General features: G+C 50.7%; 2 protein-coding genes across 7 annotated transcripts in view; both read left to right on the forward strand.

The window, feature by feature from the left end:
* The window catches only part of ltbp1 (latent transforming growth factor beta binding protein 1), a 42,204-nt gene extending 38,735 nt beyond the window's left edge, over nucleotides 1–3,469 (forward strand). For all 3 annotated transcript variants that reach the window (XM_053874731.1, XM_053874732.1, XM_053874733.1), the window contains 4 exons: nucleotides 21–197; nucleotides 1,059–1,214; nucleotides 1,666–1,815; nucleotides 1,879–3,469. In XM_053874731.1, coding sequence (XP_053730706.1) covers nucleotides 21–197; nucleotides 1,059–1,214; nucleotides 1,666–1,815; nucleotides 1,879–2,036 — 641 coding nt within the window. In that variant the 3' untranslated portion in view covers nucleotides 2,037–3,469. The remainder of the gene's footprint in view (nucleotides 1–20; nucleotides 198–1,058; nucleotides 1,215–1,665; nucleotides 1,816–1,878) is intronic.
* Nucleotides 3,470–3,628: 159 nt separating this feature from the next.
* rasgrp3 (RAS guanyl releasing protein 3 (calcium and DAG-regulated)) lies at nucleotides 3,629–20,409 on the forward strand. Of its 4 annotated transcripts, XM_053875025.1 has the most exons (19): nucleotides 3,629–3,989; nucleotides 4,865–5,796; nucleotides 10,923–11,054; nucleotides 11,177–11,279; nucleotides 14,273–14,332; nucleotides 14,391–14,522; nucleotides 14,586–14,733; nucleotides 15,789–15,962; nucleotides 16,081–16,197; nucleotides 16,261–16,422; nucleotides 16,483–16,533; nucleotides 17,200–17,280; nucleotides 17,772–17,885; nucleotides 17,963–18,078; nucleotides 18,699–18,846; nucleotides 18,974–19,010; nucleotides 19,169–19,318; nucleotides 19,388–19,755; nucleotides 19,883–20,409. In XM_053875025.1, the coding sequence occupies exons 3-19, from the start codon at nucleotides 10,985–10,987 to the stop codon at nucleotides 19,889–19,891; spliced, it is 2,040 nt and encodes a 679-aa protein (XP_053731000.1). In that variant the 5' UTR covers nucleotides 3,629–3,989; nucleotides 4,865–5,796; nucleotides 10,923–10,984; the 3' UTR covers nucleotides 19,892–20,409. The 4 variants fall into 4 exon arrangements, with proteins under 4 accessions (XP_053731000.1, XP_053730997.1, XP_053730998.1 ...); XM_053875022.1 differs by lacking the exon at nucleotides 3,629–3,989 and having other exon boundaries at nucleotides 4,865–5,403; nucleotides 5,598–5,796; nucleotides 16,261–16,533; nucleotides 19,883–20,407; XM_053875023.1 differs by lacking the exon at nucleotides 3,629–3,989 and having other exon boundaries at nucleotides 4,928–5,021; nucleotides 5,114–5,796; nucleotides 16,261–16,533; nucleotides 19,883–20,407.
* The last annotated feature ends 50 nt before the right edge of the window (nucleotides 20,410–20,459 follow it).

Below are 20,459 nucleotides of genomic sequence, written 5' to 3' on the forward strand. Positions count from 1 at the left end.
GTGCTGTGACGCATGTGTAGAGCAACATGAGGTGGAGCAGCTCGACTACCAGGGAATCTGCTGGCAGACGGTGACGGCAACCATGACGTGCACTGAACCCCTCGGTCCCAACAGGAAGACCACCTACACTGAGTGTTGCTGCCTGCATGGCGAGGCCTGGGGCATGGAATGTGCCCTGTGTCCACCCAAACACACTGGTGTGTCCCACAAACTCACACACACACATATATATATATATATCTCTATCCTTGTGGCGACCTCTCAATTGCCATCACCCTTTCCCCAGCCTTTCCCCCTAAACCTAACCATCCAAAACACACACCCAAACTGTAACCCAGTTATTTTGACATTTTCACCCTCAAAACTCTATGTGAACCGCCCAAAATGTCCTCATAAGATCAGTGTGTGGTGAAAGAATATTAATGCATGTACTGTCCACTAAGGATGGGCGATAACGATGACGATTCTGCATCTCACGATAAATGCCATAACCACGTTGAACCTGCACACGTGAACATGAGGAGACCGTGACGGCACCGCGCTCTCCAGCTCCACTGCGTTTGACAGCCGACACCAGTGTGTGACAGTTGTGGAGAGTGTGGTGGACTTTGGTTCACCATGGTAGTTTGAAAGTGATTTTGAATCCAGGGAACCTTTGAGCAGAGCAGCCTGTCAGACACCAGCGGCTTCTACCAGAGACGTGAAACATTGAGTTTCTCATCTCTGCACTGAGTTCACTGTTCTATTGAAACATCAACACATCATGATGTTGGAGACAAACTCCACTAATAAGTTCCATCATAAAACAGTTTCTAGAGAGACTGTAGTGTCCAACACATGGAAGAGAAGGAACATGGATTTATTCTGAAAATTATTACCGAAATGACAACATTTATCGCGATAACTTCTTTTGGCCCATCCCTCATGTACACACACACACCCCCAAGGTGACCTGTCAGTATTCTCCTGAGCAGAACCCAAAAGCCCAGTTCATCTTTAGGGACAAGAACGTGGCTGAAGCTCCAAACTGGCTCATGTTCTTGGTCTTCCTTCCTCAGCGGACTACGCCCTGATGTGCAACCTCCCCCTGGGTGGTGGGCGGCGGGCGTACGGCCGTGATGCTCTGGTGGCAGGGCCGGTCCTGGAGTATGAAGTGAGCCCGGACTACTCTCCGTCGCCGGAGCGACTGCCGCCCTTCTACGACAGCGAGGAGCGTGAGTCACTTCTTTTCAGGTTCTTTGTTGTGTGTCTGTGGTCTGAAGTCACAGAACGAATAGGGATTTACTATAGGACTTTAAGCACCAGTGCGATTTGGCGGGTGGTGAGCCTGGGATTTTTTTCAACGAACCAAAGGTGCTGTGGCTAGAAGGTTGAAAAGGTTGAAAAACACTGGTTTAAATTGTGTTGTCGCTCAACATTTTTCTACCTACAAACCACTTTACCAACAATAATTCAAAGTAAAAGAAATGGATGGATGGATAGAGCAGAGGATGTGTCTCTGAGAACTAAACAAAAAGAGGTTCTGATCTGAATAACAAACAGGTTTCTCGTCGGCTCAGTCGGAGCTCTGCTGCCCTCATGTGGCGAATAAACGAACCTGTCGTGAATCCTCAGTCACAGCATCGTGCCGGGTGATGACTGCCGTGTCCTTCCCTGATGTTTCAGACTCCTACAAGGCGTTCGAGGGCCTGCGAGCGGAGGAGTGCGGCATCCTGAACGGCTGCGAGAACGGGCGCTGCGTGCGCGTGCAGGAGGGCTACACCTGCGACTGCTTCGACGGCTACACGCTGGACCTGTCCCGCATGGCCTGCGTCGGTGAGGGAGCGCTCGCTCAGTAACACCTGTGGCAGGCGCTGATGGCGCCTCTTCCCTCCGCAGACGTCAACGAGTGCTCGGAGCTCAACACCCGCATGTCACTGTGCAAGAACGCCAAGTGCGTCAACACGGCGGGCTCCTACCAGTGCGTGTGTCTGCCGGGCTTCACCGCCTCCGACAAACCCAACTACTGCGTGGCGGCGCGGCGGACGTCGCAGTGAGGCCGCCAGCAGGACTGTAACCGCACGCACGAGCTTGTATCACTATACTTGTGAGGACGCCTGCCACTCTCAGCCCATCTCCGAGGAAGACGCCACACGTGGTCAGCGCTGGAGAGTAAAACTGATCTGGAGGATTCCCAGGGTTTGCTTCGGCCCATCGCTGCACCTTCACTCCTCCAGGTTCCACTGGTCATGTTGGTGAACCTCCACGAACACAACAGGCAGGAAGGTTCCAGGACAACCGGGCCACAAAAGCGCTTCTGTTGCTGGTCAGAATGTGTCTTCTGCTCTGGTGCTGTGTCAGACGTCCAGACCCGAGGGTGGGTCTCACGACTGCTCCTCTCTTCCTTCTCAGCTGAGTCTTGACCGGGGCGAGTCAGAGCTTTGTTGGGTTCCGGTTGTCTTGCAACCTTCTTGTGTGGATGACCCGATTCAACTGCAGAACAGCTGCTTCGTCCTCCTTCGTTCCTTCACTGCATCCAGGAAACTCCCGGATGTTTTCATCTGCTTGAGTCCAGCAGGCTTCAGCAGACATGGCGGGTGTCTGTGGCCCAGTGTGTGTGATGCACCAAAGCTCACGAGACGTTCCAAAGAAGTGAAAACAACCTCTCGACGAGGAGGAGAAGCCTCAGCGTGCAATGTCACACGTTGGTTCCAGACCAAAGAGGAGCGACTCCCACACCAACATCTTGTCTATGAAACCAAAGAGCACAAAAGAAATCTCCCTACAAACAAACAGGACTCTTCCACGGCGTGTTGGCGACTCCCCGTGTTCGTAAACATCCACCTCACCAGTGACCCAAGATGTTCCAAAGTCGAGTCCTCCAGGAGCAGCAGAGCAACCAGCGGAGGCGAGGTGTGGCCCTTGTTTGGTCAGTGGATTGTGAAGTCAGGTCTGTTGTGAGGCTGCGGTCCTCAGAAGTATAGTCATACCACACACACACACACACACACCTTCTTAATCCAAGCCCACGTATCCTGCACTGTGGACATGCCTCACATTTCTACTTGAGATGAAGTCTTCCTAACCTACCTGAGAGGAATCCGGATGTATAAATGCCTGTTTCTAATGTTTGATGTTTATAGCATTTACCGTGTCGACAAACCCTGCAGACACGTGCATTTGGGGGGATCCACTTGTATTCAGTCGAGGCGACTGCGCTATTTAATTGTGTGAAGGTGACCGTGTCTCCACCCAGAGCCAATGAACCTGGCCTCGCTTCCTCTCTGCCTTCCGTCTCGCTCTACTTACCTCTGTTTTCCTGCAAAGTCTTGCCAGGTTGCCAAGCTGCTACAGACGTTTGTACATTTAGTGGAGAGGGAGCAGCGTGTGTGTGTGATTTGTACATGACTTTAAAAAGAGCTTCTTTTTTTCTATGACTTCTCTGACAGCCAACTTTCGCCTGCTTGGTAATAAACCACACATGGTGATCTTTGAACCGACTCCACTTCTTCTCAGTCATAGCGCTGGAAATGACCATGTCAGGCTAGTTGCGACTGAAGAGTCCAGGGGTCTGGACCCGGTCCTCAATAGACCCACGACGGACCATGAGTGACCTGATCTCGTGTCTCTTTATACTGTGTACTGCATCCATGAACTTCATGATTGTTGTTCTCTTGTCCTTCTGACCTGGTAGCTCCATGTCGGGTCACACTGTTCCCGTCAAACATAGCATCATTTACCCTTCATATGTTGGTTGTTTTGACTCTACTGATGGATCTTTTTTTCCTGTCTCTAAATGGTCCTGGTTCATTTCCAGTCATAGCTGGTTCTGTTCATCGTGTTTGTGTGTGGACGGAGGCCAGCTCTGCATCTGGAGCAGGTCTGTGTGTTTCACTGACTCTTATCAGCAGATAGCTGACCAGTGCGGTGACCTGCTGTGATGCTGCGGCGGAGCAAACAGAGGCAGAGAGAGAGTGTTCAGCAGCAGGTGCTCAGAGTTGGATCCTAAGGTGAGACATTCACACTCGCTTACGGTTGGAACACGGGGGTCGGCCATATTTAGTGATGGCGTCGTCCAGGTTACAGTTGGAACATGAAGGTCGGCCATGTTTGGTGATGGCGTGATCCAGGTTCTAGTTGGAACACGGGGGTCGGCCATGTTTCGTGATGGCGTGATCCAGGTTACAGTTGGAACACGGGGGTCGGCCATGTTTAGTGATAGCGTGAACCAGGTTACAGTTGGAACACAGGATTCGGCCATATTTAGTGGTGGCATGGTCCAGGTTACAGTTCGAACATGATGGTCGGCCATATTTAGTGATGGCGTGATCCAGGTTACAGTTGGAACACGGGGGTCGGCCATATTTCATGATGGCGTGATCCAGGTTACGGTTGGAACATTGGTGTCAGCCATATTTAGTGATGGCGTGAACCAGGTTACATTTGGAACCCGTGGATCGGCCATATTTAGTGATGGCGTGATCCAGGTTACCGATGGAATATGGTAGTCGGCCATATTTAGTCCAGGTTACTGATGGAATACGGGAGTCGGCCATATTTAGTGATGGCGAGATCCACCCAAAAGTAAATCAATGGTGTCTGACCAAAAAAAAAAAAACTGAGAACGCACTCTCATGTTTCTCCCAACTCACGGATTGGCTCGGCCCCTGCTGGTCACCCAACAGAAGTGCAGCAGTTACTGGAAGCGCTGCGGTGGCTTTGCTCTCATTGTTGTGCATGTATATTCATGGGGCGTCCGGGAATGAAAGCGGAGCGTGGCCAGGCCGGTCAGTGACTCACTGGCTGACGGTGATGGGAGCTGCTGTGGGATTGTTTGTGTCCAGCCAGGCAGCAGGATGTCCATTCTCTGTTTTTGTTGAAGCAGACACGTTTAGAAGTCCACGGAGACCAAACAATGTGGGTGACGTCAGTGGGGCAGGACCACAGCACAACACTGGAGGAGCTGGATCCCCTTCTGCTGCAACTATCTCTGAGGAAATCCAATGTGGCTCGGTGTTTACATGGGCTGCTGTTCATCCGAGGTCAGAGGTTTTCATCCTTCCATCTTCAGGTCAGGTCACCGGGGCAGCAGCTACAGTCCAGACGTTCCTCACAAACCTTCTCCAATTCCAAGCTGTTGCAGGTCAAGTGAGAGTCGTCGCCTCTCAGGCATGTCCTGGGTCTGCCCCAGGGCCTCCTCCCAGTTGAGACACTCTGACCGTGGCCGTACTCTGAGTCTCACCTGGACGACTGACTTTCTCTCTATTAGAGGAGGTCCAGACACCCGCAATAAAAACTCCTGACCTTGTTCTTAAGAAATCCACCAGTCAGTGGAGAGCTTTGCCTTTTGGATCAGCTCTTCCCTCACCCGGACAGACTCCTCCGGAGCAAGACCCCAACACATTTGAAGCTCTCCATTTAGAGGTGAATTGGCTGAAACTCTTCTGAGCGAGGTCAAAGTTGAGCCTCACTGTGTCCGCCAGCTTCAGCCAACAAATGTCATCACACTGCGAGTGGCTGGATGAAGTAATCCCGACAGGAAGACGCACACAAACATATTGTGATCCACTTCCTGTCCTGCTCGGCTCAGCTTTGCCTTTTGTCTTCTCTATTTTTAGCCCGGGGCACGGGGAACAGCAGGAAAACTAAGTTGGGAAAGAATGGAAGGAAGTGGAGCGCGCATTTGGACAAACAACTCCCTGACTGGAGAGACAGAGAGAGAGAGAGAGAGAGAGGGGTGGGGAGCCGGAGCTGCAGCTCACTTCATCATCTCCCACCGCAGTGGAGCCCGAGCAGCTGCTGGACTGGAAACAACAGGTGAGTGCTGGAGGCCAGGTCGCAGGTATGTTCCCGTCTGGGGTCTGGAGCGCAGCGTTTTTCAACCGCGGTGCCGCAGGAGAGAGTGGAAACTCCACCCTACAATAAAACCATGCAAAAGAGAAGTGATAAAATCCTAACAGTTATTTAAAGGATGTAAATACGGAATTGGAAATTGGAATTTATTGTAGTGTGGAAACTCCAGACTACAATAAAACCATGCAAAATAGAAGTGATCAAAATCAAACACTAATTTAAATTAAGTAAATACATAAATAAATCCTGATATATTTTGCCGCTCCTTTCTGGACACATTTGAAACCAATACATTTTCTGCTATTTGTTTCTGCAAATAGCCTGGCAAAATAACCACCGAGTGTGAATGGGGATTTTCTATAGGACTTTAAGCACAGGTGAGCTTTGGCCCAGGTTCCTGTGGTGGTGAGCCTGAGATTTTATTCAATGAACCAAGGCTGCCGTGGCTAGAAAAAGCTCGAAAAACACTGATGTTGCTTATTGCCTGTGGTCCAGATGATCAGATTGATGTCTCTCATATGGTGGATGGTCTGTCTGTCGCCATATGGACCAGTTCTCACGGTTACTGCTTCAGCTGTGGTGAGCTGTTGCTGCTGCAGTAGCTTTAGACTGGTGAGGAAAAAAAACAGCTGAACATAGACAGGGATTCAGCTGGAACTCAACACACTGGCACGGATGAGCATGAACTCAGAGTCTGGGCCCTTGGTTCTGAGTCAGACATGTCCGGTCCAGATTGGAGGTGAGCTTCTTCTCCAGGTGGAGGCGTTGCTCACGAGAGAGGGAAGGATGGCAGTGGGTCTCCGGTCATGAGGACTCCATCGTGGTGAAGACAGAGCTGAGCCAAAAGACAAAGCTTGTAGTGACTAGGAGCTTCCTGCCCAACTTGTCAATGTGATAAGAGAAAACCCAACTGGAGGCAGTGATGATAGACATGTGTCCACTTTGACAGTCACGAAGCCCTTGTTGTGACACTGGAGCCTCTTCACCAAGCCTTTGTTGTCGTCCTCCTGAACTCACTAATGAAGCTGCTTGGTTAATGACTCGTCTGATGGACACTGTCTCTGTTCATGGTCAGCAATTAGTCAGTCAGAAGACAACGAAGCCATTGTCTCTGTCTTTTCAACAGTTTGTTTTCTCTTTGGACCATAAAAGCCTTCCCAAAGTGCCCCTCAAATGAACGGGGATTTTCTACAGGACTTTAAACACAGGTTCCTCTGGTGGTGAGCCTGGGATTTTCTCAGTGAACCAAGGGTGATGTGGCTAGAAAAGAGGTTGGAAAACACTGCTGGAGCGGGATGTAGCTGGGACAGACCCCGGGGCTCAAGACAAATCTAGAGAACAATGTTAGTGTCTCCATTGAGCAGCCATGGTCAGAGGAGAGCCTGCAACGTCTGCTGTGTGAGTGTGTGTGTCAGTCACATGGCAGGGCTGCTGCTCCAGGCTCCTGTGTTTACCAACAAGAGGAGGAGGAGGAGGCAGCGTAGTAGTCTCTCTCTCTCTCTCTCTCTCTCTCTCTCCCCTCCACTGCTCTTAAGCAGCAGAAGCCGTGGCTCTCCTCCACTCACTCTCCCCCACCATGGAGGCTGGTGGTCCCGGCGCTCTCTGGGGTAAGCTCTCTTCACTGCTGTGTCCTTGACCGTCTTTCTGCTGCCGCGGTTGTTCCTTTGAGCCAGAGCGTGGCGCTGTGACCGGGAGCTCGGGCACCTCTCTGCTGTGTGGAGACACAGTGACCCATTGTGGAGTCAGGAGAGCACAAGTCCCGCTAAAGGGCACAGCTGACGTGCAGCAGCAGAGGCGAGGAGTCGCACCTATCAATGTGCTGGTGTGTGGCGGTGACATGCGGCGCATTACTGTGTGACTCGGCGTGAAGGCAGCGTGATGTTCACACTCACAAGGGAGAGCAGTCAGAATGCTTTTCTTGTTCCACGCGCGAGAGCTTCAGCGACCAGAGCTTGTTCTCTGGAGAGGACGTCCACCGCTGCTGAGCGAGCGTGAACCGGACTGAGCCTCCCGAGTCACAGGACGTTGAGATCAGCACATCTGTCACCTTTCGCTGCAGTTGGGGCCTCGCTGTGACACCGTTGGAAATTTCAAACACCAGCCGGACTTTGAGGAGCGTGTAGATGAACATTGTCCTGAGCTGCTGCCCTCTGGGCCTGAGCTGCACCACACCAGCTGCCTTCTGCTGAGAGGCCTGGACATTTGACTGATATGACCCTGTTAGATTAGTGTTGGTTTTTGTTTGGCCTTTTGACAGGCTGGTGAGTGACTGTAGTTTCGGATTTTTCATTTGTATTTAGGTTTGAATTTTTGTCTTTCAAATTTCAGTTTTTGAAAAATACTTAGTTTCAGCTTAGTTTTTATTAGTCTTAGTTCTTTGGTTTTTCGCTTCAATATGGGGTGCTGGAACAAGACTGAATACTGAAATAGCTAAATGAAACTAGACGCTGCTGTTTATGAATAAACAGCTTGTGAACGCACCGCACGCCACCACAGCTCTGCACACGACAGTGGTGGTCTGCAGCTACATTTGGAGCTTTGAACGGCATCTCTAGCTCAAAATGTGGTCAAATGCCATGGTGTGTGTGTCTGCAGTTTGAGCAGCCTGTGACCTTTCCCCTACTCAGCAGCTCCGTCGCCACAGCAACGCTCACCCTCCCTCTCCCTCAAGAACACAACAGAAGTGCCGACTCATTACTTCAAAGCGAGTTAGCTAGTTCCCGAACAAACAACCGTTTCGGAAAGCATAGCAGTCTACGGTTTGGCCAGGATGGCGAGTTGAAAATGAGTCACTTTGCAGCGATTTTTGCGCAGCAGTCTCTCCTCGTCGATGCATTTTGAATGGGGCCGTATCCGCGATTGCCGTGCTTCTGCGACTCTCACGCAAATTTGGATAGCACTACAGTAATTCTGAGCACATTTTACGAGAGAGGACAAGTGTGACTACAAAATTGGAGAATTTCATGTTTCTACACTCCACCGTTCGGCCGCAATCGCAGTTCAGTTTCGGTTTGATACGATACGACTTGGCTCTGGTCTGTTTTTTAGGGCGACAGAGGACGAATGCGGCTGCGTTTTTAGCTTTTCACTGATTTTCTAGAGGTTTTTTTTGGCTTCTTTCGATCCCAGTCCCATTCATTTCCCTGGCATGCTGGCACCTGGGTCCAGGACAAGTAATAGTACACCATTCCTGGTCAGGCCGCACAGTTTGGCTTTCAAACGGCGTCACTACGGTGAAAGCTCTGGGAGGAGCAGCGAATCAGAAAACACGGAGGGGCCGGGGGGAATAAAGAAAATGGCACTCACATGCATTCACGATAATAAATAAGACCAGTCGTAAATGCTTCTTTATGAAGTAAAAAGGTGAAAACGAAGGATAATTTCGCTATGATTTTACTTTTTACTTCTCACTCAGCATGAGATATGATATCTGTCAATATAAATGACATGGATCATCTAGGAGGCGCACAATGCCTTCACATGCGGGTCATTGGCCTGCGTGATGTTCTTCACTGGACTTTTGTGAGGCATTTATGAGGTGAACTAGTCCTGTTTATTTGTGGTCACACGTGACTAGTGCAGCCTCTCCAGTCCCTGAGACAACATGGTGGAACACAGAGCTGTAAATGGCTCTGATATGTCGAGTCGCTCCCTGATGTCCGTGCCGTGCGCTGCCTCTGTGTCATGTTCTGTTGCTGCCAGTCAGATGAATCTTCATGTGTGATGGTGCACTTCCTCGGGCACGTGTGGCAGGGTTATTTTTAGGTCATGGTCATGTGACCAGAGAGGTTTCACGAGCAGCAGTCGTGTTCCCGAGGTGACCACGGACGTGCTCACCTTTCACTTTCACCTGTTCATAGGACAGTCATCTGGAGAGTATGGACACACACACACATTTGTGTTTCACTATCTTACTGAGGACCTCTCATTGCCCTTACCCCAGCCTCTCACCCTAAACCCAACCATCCAAAACACATGGCTCACCTGAATCAAACTGAAAACCAGTTATAGTGACCCAGTTATTTTGAAGCCCTCATCTTCAAATGAGGCTCAGCTTGTGGGGTCCTGCAAAAGGGTTCCACAAGAGGGTGTTTTTCCCCAGATTGGACCCCACTTGGATAGATATACCTAAACACACACACGCACATGGTGCAGTGAAGCCACAGAAGCAGTGACTTCAGATTACAGCTGCTTGATGTTTCAGTTTGACTCAGCTGAGAGGAAAAGTGAGTGTGGTGCTTCATCTTTCTGGGAGAGACATGAATGTTAAGTTACTGTGTTGGTTACTGTGCTGCTCTGCCAGCTTTATTTAGGGGTTAAATGGAGCCGTCTGTCTGCTGTATCTCATGTCTCTGAACAGTTGACTTGAACTATGGAGCAGTCTGGACACGTTTCCTAGATGCTACTGAAGAAACATTAGAAATCATGTGAAGAAATGACCATGGAGTCATATTCTATTCTCCAGATCATGATCCAAACCGTCAGTCCTTTGTCTTGTGTGATGATGGCGGCTCGTAGCATTAGTGCTGCCTGTGAGAGTGTGTCCTCCATCAGTGAAGCCTAATGGGGACGCGGAAGTGGTCGCTGCCGCCAATATCCAAGTGTTTTCACCTTGGCAGCAGGAGAGCTGCATGTGTTGATGTGAACCAAGGCAGAGGAGCGCGTCAGAGAACCTATGAGGACCACTCCATCTCATCAAAGAAACAGGGATCCAGAGACTCAGAGTCGACCAGTGTCATGATCAAAGGTTCCCTGGATTCAAAATCACTTTCAAACTACCATGGTGAACCAAAGTCCACCACACTCTCCACAACAGTCACACGCTGGTGTCGGCTGTCAAACGCAGTGGAGCTGGAGAGCGCGGCGCCGTCACGGTCTCCTCATGTTCACGTGTGCAGGTCCAACGTGTTTATGGCATTTATTGTGAGATGCAGAATTGTCACGGTGGAGATTGTGTTCGCGGGATATGGTGTACGATAAGTTATCGCCCATCCCTAATTCGTGCTCACTTGTGTAGTGTCGTGTTCCTGGCTGTGACCTCCACTAGCTCTGCACCTCCGGCCGCATCTTCACCTCAATGTCCTCCACAGGAAGTGCCTGACCGTTGCAGAACAGGAAGTGTTGATGTCTGCTCCTGCTCCAGGGCGCCACCATGGGATCGTCCACGCTGGGAAAAGCCGCCTCTCTGGACGCTCTGCTGGATGAGTGTATTCAAGCGTTCGGTGAGTCGAGTGATCCAGATCCAGAAAACTGCAGGAACAGCTGCTTCTGATGTGGCGCTGGTTTGAGTGGTTTATCATCCTGAGTACGAAGGCTGGTGTTGCAGCGTGCCTTGCTCTTGCAGATGAGGACGGCGAGCTGCGAGCCAGTCAGCTGCCACGCAGCCTGCTGATGATGCACCGCTGGTACGTGACGTCGTCGGAGCTGGCAGGGAAACTCCTCATGATATATCCACACTAACCTCAACAGTTGACCGTCTCCTCAGCTTTCTTCTTCTTAACCCTGTTCTGGAGAGGTTCACCCCAACTTTCTTCTCTGCGCGTGAGTTATCACGAGGGTCTGAAACCCTCAGGAAACTTGAAAGAGTTTTCATCCCACACGCAACAGGGACATGTTAGTAGCCAGGACGAGTCTTCCCTTTGTTGACTTTCTCTGGTGTCACATGTCAGCGAGCCAAATGCTCCACCGTGTCCCACAACATGAACAGTACAACATGGATGTTCAACAGTAGGTTTGGATTTCTTCTGAACAAACAACAGTGGGCTAGCATCCAGGCTAACGTCCCGGTCCTATTCATTTTAAATGGGCCCAAATTTTCCACAAATCCTGGAATTTCTTGGGAATACTGGCACCGGGGTCCGAGAAAAGTAATAGTACAAGGTTGAAATGTTGTCTCCAACACTGGATATGCAGGAAACAAAACACAGCACGGCAGCCACTGTCACGCTGTCGTTACACGTGACATCATGAAGTGTGTCCATCACTCCACTTGGTCGTCGGAGGGCGCTTCATAGTGGAGGGCGCTCAGAACCAAGTGCTAGTGTTAGAGGGAGACATGGAACACAGCCTTGGTTTTGCTCCGCAGACAAACAAACGTTCCCTCGCATGTGTTTGGTCATGTGCTGTTCCCTCCTGCTGCTTCTTCCAGCACCTCCACGTCGATATGAGCTGACCACTATTGATTGATGTGAGCTGCTCAGCTGACAGACTCGGATCAATACGACGTGATGGTGAAGAGCTTGAGAGGTTTTAGCGAGACCACCACTGTGCTCTGTGTTCAAGCCACCTGGAGAGTCTGAAGAGAACCGTCACCTGTGATCCTTGTGTACCGACCCACTGAAGGTCTCAGTCCACTTGGATCGGTGACTTTGCTCAAATGTGGTCCAGGAAGCCTTATGGAGGGTGGTCCTTGAGTGGGTTCCCGTCATGCATCAGCCTCCATCTCATCAAACATTCATCCTTCACATCTTCCTGAATGGAAGGTCGGAGCACTTCCATGTCTAATGAATCCTCTTGGGATGAATGCTGTCCTGACATGACTCGCCACGCTTCAGAGGAAATGTTGATCCTTCAGTTCAGTAAACCTTCATTGACCTGACTAGAAGAGCCGCACTGAAATCGTATACCGTCATTTCCGGACTGTAAGCCGCAACTTTTTTCTCGTGGTCTGAGCCTTGCGGCTAAAACAACAGCGCGGTTAATGTATGGATTTTTACAGGCTGAAATCGATGAAATCAGAGGCTTTTTATTACCCTTGAAGCCCTCAAACTGCGGTGCAAAATGCACATCTAAAAGATTTGAGACGCTGTCTCCAGACCAAGTGTCCAACGTGAACACAAGTGAGTCGGGTTTTGGCCGCGGACTTGATCCCAGCTGGAGAGCTGCACCTTGTCTATTGTGAGAGCAGCGTGGATAAAGCAAGACGCTCTGTATTACACAGCTTGTTTCCACTACTTCCTCACTCCCGCTGCTGGACCACGTTTTCAAAACTAGTTTTGAACAGCGTTTTAAAGCCGGTGCACCACTGAACCTGCAGCTGCACTTTATGTATGGACAAGTGGGTGTGGCTAATATTCTGGTGCGCTTATAGTCTGGAAATTACGGGAGTCTCTTCTGGTCTGGTCCAAGTCCTGGTCTGGTCCAGGTGAAGTGAAGGCAGGTGTGTTTTCAGTCTTTCAGGTTCAGACACTCCGCTCTAGGATGTGGAGTTAGGTCCACCATATGGGCCTCTCTCATTCTCTGATAAGGTTCTCACCTGAGCTTCTCATGAAGAGGCTCCACATCTAATGGTTCTGAGAGGCAAACCACTGCATCTGCTGTGTTGGTCAGAAACCTTTGCTTTGGATCATCAACCCGACCCTCCTTTTGCCAGTCTTGGTCAGCAGGTCTTCATGGTCCGTCTTGGTTTTGTCTCCTCTTCTTCTTTTTCTTTGGGCTTCTCCCATCATGTGGCCACAACAGATCATCCTCCTCCATCTGACCCTGTCCTCGGCTTCCTCTTCTCTCAAACCTACAAACCTCATGTCCTCCTTCACCACCTCCATCAATCTCCTCTTTGACCTTCCTCTCCACCTTCTGCCTGGCAGTTCCAACATCTCAACATCTTCATCTACCAATGTACTGGCTCTCTCTCTTTCCTCTGTACATGTCCAAACCATCTCCATCCAGCCTCTCTGACTTGGTCTCCTAAACACCTGAGCACATGTGCTGTCCCTCTGATCCTATCCATCCTGCTCTCACTCCCAGAGAGAAGCTCAGCATCTTCATCTCTGTTCCCTCCATCATCATCATCATCATCAGGGAGAAAATCTTCTTCTTCTTCTTTCTCCCTTCAGAGGTGGCCACAGCGGATCATCTTCCTCCATCTCCCCCTGTCCTCTGCTTCCTCTTCTCTCAAACCTACAAACCTCATGTCCTCCTTCAGCACCTCCATCAATCTCCTCTTTGGCAGTTCCAACATCAACATCTTCATCTACCAATGTACTGGCTCTCTCTCTCTCCTCTGTACATGTCCAAACCATCTCCATCCAGCCTCTCTGACTTTGTCTCCTAAACACCTGAGCACATGTGCTGTCCCTCTGATCCTATCCACTGCTCACTCCCAGAGAGAAGCTCAGCATCTTCATCTCTGCTACCTCCAGCTCTGCCTCCTGTCTTCTCCTCAGTGCTACTGTTTCCAAACCATACAACGTTGCTGGCTTCACCACCCTTTTGGACACTTTCCCTTTCATCCCTGCTCTCACCATAGATCACAATGTCATCTGCAAACGTCATCGTCCAAGGGGCTTGGTTTTGTCTCTTGATGGTGCCTTTTTAGCTCTTTCGTGGTCCCTCTCAAGCCACACCTTCATCCGTGACAACATCAGCTTTCAGTACCTCAGTTCATATGGTGGTGCAACTGTTCTGGGTTGACCTTCATTGTCCTTAACCACGACACCACGTACCGCGACTGCACAGACGACAGCCGGGCCACCAGGCTGAAGATCTGTTATCTGATGAGGTGAGGAGGCTGGATCACAACCTGTGATGACACATGGGCTCAGCTGTGATGTCTTCAGGTACTGGATCATGACCTTCCCTGCCGAGTTCAACCTGGACCTGGGTCTGATCCGGATCACTGAGGAGTTCCGGGAGGTGGCTGCTAAACTGGGCTGCGAGGCTCACTTCAAGCTGATCGACATCTCCACCATGTGAGGGATCAGATGTTCTGAACCTCAGGGACGAATTACAGGCTGCTCCTCTCCCTCCTGCAGACCTTCCTACGACTGGATGAGGAAGCTGACTCAGCGGAAGAAGCAGGCGAAGAAGGGGAAAGCCTCGCTCCTGTTTGACCATCTGGAGCCCATGGAGCTAGCGGAGCACCTCACCTTCCTGGAGTTCAAGTCCATCAGGAGGATTTCGGTACGTGGCCTGATCATTCAGGTCAGGTTCTTGTGTGAGGTCAGGTAGAACTGAATTTGGAATCCAAATGATGAGATCTCCTGTGTTCATGATGTGAAAACATGACTCATGAAATCATTTTAAACACGTTGTAATAAACATCTTCAAGGAGGCCAAAAATAGGGCAAAAAAAAAACTTGCTGAATGCAGCAAGGACAACTGAAAGACATCTAAGATGAAGTGAAGTGAGTCACAGTTTGGTTAGTCTCTAGAGACTCTGCTATGTCCGTGAAATATTTACCTACTGGCCGCTTGTAGCGGGACTCTGAGACCGAGAGCTCTGCATTTATCAAAGTTTCCACTCCAAACGTTTTTAAAAGTTTCAGATTCAGGTGGCTGGCGAACGCTGCACCTGACTCCAAAACGGCGACGGATCCAGTCGTTTCCGTCTCGGCGTAAACCACACCTGAGATAGGCTTCTCACCTGGTTCAGTGAAATTAGTGACCTCCTCCAACTGGTTTGGGATGAATAATCTGTCCGTCCATCAGTCACCTCTGTTCTGGTTTCATCATCAGACCCCAGTCCAAACACCTAGCCTGTCAGACGTGATGCATTCAGGCGCAGTCTGACTCTTAAAATTCTGTTACACAATTCAAACTCAACTCTTCTTGTCAAGTTGCATCCTTCCTCGCTGTACCACGTTCTGTTGTTTCATATATGTAGGTGTTTCCTTTACCTCCTGTTGCTTGTGTTAAATGAAAATATTCAAAAAGAAACCTTCATAAGAGTCACACTTCAAGCGGGTTGATGCTGAGGGATGGTTTTTGCTGCACATTGCTGTGAATCCAGACAGACCAGGCAACTGACAACAAACATGTCTCCTGCTCTGGTGCTTCCGTGTGAAGCTCCCACCTGCTGCTGGACTTCCTGGAATCAGTGGGAGACGTGACCTCTCACCAGTATCGGTGCTGGAAACCTGCTGCTGCTTGCTCCTGCCCGCCACTCACCTCCCCCGCTCCCTCCCTCCCTCCTACTCCTCAGGCTGCTTCCGCTCAGGTCCTCTCTGTGCTCTAAGTTCAGGGACTACCAGAGCTACGTGGTCCACGGATGCCTGCTGGAGAACCCGACCCTGGAGCGCTCCATCGCTCTCTTCAACGGCGTCTCCCAGTGGGTCCAGCTCATGGTGCTCAGCAAGCTGACCCCCCCGACCCGGGCCGAGGTCATCACCAAGTACATACACGTGGCTCAGGTAGGAGGAGGGTCACTCAGGACCGACGACAAGCTCGCGTCTATTATGTCGGGACTGGCTCGGATCATGACCAGACCAATTCCCTGCTGACATCATGTGGTTTGACCTTTGACCCTAGAAACTGCTGCAGCTGCAGAACTTCAACACACTGATGGCCGTGGTAGGCGGCCTGAGCCACAGCTCCATCTCCCGACTCAAGGAGACGCACTCGTACCTTCCAGCTGAGGTGGTGAGGGTGAGTGAGGCAGGCAGGCAGGCCACGCCCACACAGTTCACTTCAGCGCATCCTCCGACACAGATCTGGCGGGAGATGACCGAACTGGTCTCCTCCAACAACAACTACTCGTGCTACAGAAAAGCCTTCGGTGAGTGTCGGGGCTTCAAGATCCCCATCCTGGGCGTCCACCTGAAGGACCTGATCGCCGTGCACGTGGTCTTCCCTGACCTGGTGGACCACAAGGTGAACCTGGTGAAGATGCAGCAGCTGTACCTGACCTTCAACGAGCTGGTGTCTCTGCAGACGGCAGCGGCTCAGGTGGAGCCCAACATGGACCTGATCCACCTGCTGACGGTGAGTCCTCTTCAGGTGGGACTCAAAACTCTTCTGAGCGTATTTTACAAGGGAATAGCGGAAACAAGCTGCGTCATACGGAGCGTCATGATTGATCCACGCTGCTCTCACAACACCTTGAACGCAGTGAGAGAGATGACTGACGATGGAGAAGGTTTTAGTCAGTGAAGTCCGTCAGAAATGATCAATGAATCGTCTGGTGATCTTCAGCAACTTGGGGAAAACCAGCATGTGTCCTCTTCGCTGTCCCCCTCATGCAGACAGCTGCGAGATCACAGCAGTGAAAACAGTTACTGTAGAGCACAGCATTATTCATTTAAGCAAATCTGTCAATAAAATCAGGTGTTTATCAGCCGAATAAAGCCGAAAACACATGAGTTATCAAACACCCGCACACATCGTGAGTCCCGGACCGCTGCGCTGCGCTCCCGTTCCCCAGCACCAGTCTCCTGCAGCTGAAGCTGCTCACCTCAGGGTTCTGGGAGTTTGAGAAGCGGCTGGATTTAAAGAAAGGTAAGGAGAGATCAGGAGACTAAAGGCTGGTCCTGGTCCTCTTCCTTCTAGTTCAGAGGAACACATCTTGATTGGTCGGCTAAAATGTCTGACTCAGCGAGTGACATCTTTCCTCTCTGATTCTGATGTTGAGCTCACTATTTTTTCTTTCAGCTGTCTCTGGACCTGTACTACACCGAGGACGAGATCTACGAGCTGTCGTTGCTGAGGGAACCACGGAACCCCAAGTCTCTGGTGAGAAGTGGAAGATGAAGAGCTAAGCTCGTGTGGTTCTGAGAAGATTCTTCAAGCCAGTGGAAAAGTCTTGGCCTTATGTGCTCCTCAGAGCTGTCACGTATAGCTCAGACCTTAAAAGGCCTGGGTGCACTCATGGCTGTAGCTGTCTGCAGCTGCAGGACACCATGAAGCTTCATCTGCTGACCCTCTGAAATCCATCACTTTGAAGAGTTGTCCTCTCGCCTGGTGGTACTGACTGACTCCTGATACAGACTCATACTAACATAAGCTGTGATGAGGAGACGTGCACAAAGTTTGCTGGGTTCCACAGCGAACCCTAGACCACCTCCATGTTGAGGCTGACTTTTCTGCTCAATGTCTGGGTGGGGAAAATCACTGTCTGAACTAGCTCCGGGCTGCTGACAGTTTAAGTCAGTCTTCTATCGGCAGCTGCTCCTCTCTCCTCTGTGTTTGAGTCAGAATCTAATGGCAACCCGTTCCATTCCCAGCCGACCTCCCCAACCACTCCCAACAAACCTCTGGCACCGCTGGACTGGGCCTCCAGTGTCACCACCAAACCCGACCCCTCACTGGTCAACAAGCACATCAGAAAGGTGGTGGATGTGAGTCCTTCTGCACTGCCGTCTTTTGGTTTGAGTCCCTCAGGAATGGTCATGGAGTTTTGTGTCGCTCCTCCAAGTCTGTGTTCAGGAACTACGACCACGACCACGACGGATACATTTCACAGGAGGACTTCGAGAGCGTCGCTGCTAACTTCCCCTTCTTGGACTCCTTCTGTGTTCTGGACAAAGATCAGTGAGTGTCGAGTCCTTCACAAGTGAGACTCATTTGACTTGTCCCAGACAGTCTGGGTCGGACTGTGCCACATGTCATGAAGGAGTTTCACAATGATTATATCACACTGAAGTTCACAACAGACCTTTGACACTCTCTCTCATAGTTTGCTCTCCAGACAACAGGGAACCTTTGTCAGTGCACAAGTTCCTGCTCCACTGATCCCACTGATGCACAAGACACGTGGCAGCTAGGATGAGAACAACAACAACAAACATGGAGGAATCCCTGAACACAAGCAAACAAAAGCATCTGTTTGGTTTTGTTCAGGGAGGTTTTTCACTACACAATGTCCAGGGTTTCCACTACTCTGAATGGACTTGACATTCTTATATAACATTGAAATTCTTATACAAATATTTTCAAGACATAAAAAGAGCTTTAGTTTAAATAAGGTGATATAAAAACTTGAGTATAGCCACCATGGTGATATATTTTTTTGAATGATCTAGTGTTGACTTCCAGCAGACATCAGAACACATTACGCAGTGCGACCAACAACAGCATGACTCGTGACTCACGTGGCCATCTGATGAGTGGCAGTTAGTCAAGGGATGTGAACCTCTGACCTTCCCCTCCAGAGACGGCTTGATCAGCAAGGACGAGATGATGGCCTACTTCCTGCGAGCCAACCCGCTGCTGCAGTGTAAGATGGGCCCGGGCTTCGTCCACAGCTTCCAGGAGATGACCTACCTGAAGCCCACATTCTGTGAGCACTGCGCCGGATTTGTGAGTCACGTCGTCACCGCTATCACAACATTGTTTCCTCATCCCAAAAAACGGTAGTGCATTGTTTCTCATCCCCGAACCTCTCCGTCTCCTTGTCTTTCTGCCCATGTGGATGGCGGACCTGCAGCTGTGGGGGATCATCAAGCAGGGGTACAAGTGCAGAGGTATGTCTACTGGCGCCCCCGGTGGCGATGTTAAAAAGCGCAGCCTCAGAGAGCGTCATATGCAAGTTAGAACCATAGATCGGCCTCTTAACAACTGGCTCCGGACTTCAGGAGGTCACGAGAGAGGTCAGTAACCACATCTCCCTCCTCCACCTCAGACTGCGGCGTCAACTGTCACAAACAGTGTCGGGAGCTGCTGGTTCTGGCCTGCAGGAAGCTGCTGCGCTCAGGCTCACTGGGGAGTTCCTCGCCGCCCAGAATGACTCACAGCTCGCTGCCCAGCAGCCCCTCTCTGCCCACCTGCCCAGGTCTGCCACGCTCTCACCAGCTGGGTTCCTCTTGCTGCACTCGCTCTGATCCACTCCTGTGTCCACCAGACGACGACGAGGTCTTCGACTTCCCACGCATCGACTCATCAGGTCAGAGTCTGGACGCCAAGTCCATCACCCTGGTGACCGGCACCGCGCAGAGGATCTCCGTGCGCCTGCAGAGAGCCACCATCAGCCAGGCCACGCAGACGGAGCCTCTGTGGGCGGAGCACACGTGGGCGGGGGGCGACGGCGGTTCGCACACCTTTCCCAAAATGAAATACAGGACTCACAGGAAGACCTCCAAGAACAAAGGGCCGGAGACCTGGGACGGACAGGAGGGCGGCAAGAAGAAGGCCCTTCTGTCCCGCTGTGCCACGGATCCACGGGACAAGTCCGGACAGCTGGTCCAGAATGGACTCACGCACCAAGGGAAGGTGAGAACACTCAGAAATCTTTGCAACATTTCATACAGCTCAGTGAAGGTGAAGGACTTCTGCAGCTCATGTTCCTGGTTGCAACACTCAGGAGATAATATGAACAGCATCATGTTCTCTCCTGCAGGGCAGCTGACTTGGTGGCCGAGGTCAGGCTCGGTCCAGGAGGCCAATCATGGAAGGGACCAGGAAGCTGTTCTGGCTGGGCTGCCTGAAGCCCGACTTCAGTGACCTGGAGCTGTCGTGTCCCCTCTGAGCTGGAGCGGCACGATGCCCGGAGCAGAACTCGGCGGCTGGTTTGGGCCAGTTTCAGGCGCATGATGGAGCCCAGCTAGTGACGTAGGAGTCGGGTGTGGACCACGACACATGCTGCATCCTCCTGTGGGAACCAAAGGGAACATTCAGGCTGAAGAACGATGTGTTGTTGCTTAGTGAGGAAGAGACTTTTATAGAGCATGAAGGTGATAACATGAATCAATTCTATCTCTTACTGAGGGCTCTGTTTCTTTCTAGAGAATAATGTATTTATTTCAATGTCCTTGTTTCGACCTGTCTTGTTCCATTCTCGTTCAAATTAATTTCAAGGTAACATCTTAGTTCACTATTCACTATTATTTTTTTAATTTAGAAAATGTTAAAACATAGGAAAAACGTATTTTTTTTTTAATAAAAATGTGAAAACCAGAAGTCCACAAGCATCCTCA

The sequence above is a fragment of the Synchiropus splendidus genome, chromosome 9 (assembly GCF_027744825.2).
Source record: "Synchiropus splendidus isolate RoL2022-P1 chromosome 9, RoL_Sspl_1.0, whole genome shotgun sequence".
NCBI lineage: Eukaryota > Metazoa > Chordata > Actinopteri > Syngnathiformes > Callionymidae > Synchiropus > Synchiropus splendidus.

Bases quoted from the DNA above. Each gene is read 5' to 3' on its own strand.
- rasgrp3 (XM_053875022.1), top strand. From the start codon at position 10,985: ATGGGATCGTCCACGCTGGGAAAAGCCGCCTCTCTGGACGCTCTGCTG. The intron at 15,963-16,080 runs GTAGGAGGAGGG...CTTTGACCCTAG, and splicing joins AGTACATACACGTGGCTCAG to AAACTGCTGCAGCTGCAGAA. The intron at 19,319-19,387 runs GTCTGCCACGCT...TGTGTCCACCAG, and splicing joins CTCTCTGCCCACCTGCCCAG to ACGACGACGAGGTCTTCGAC.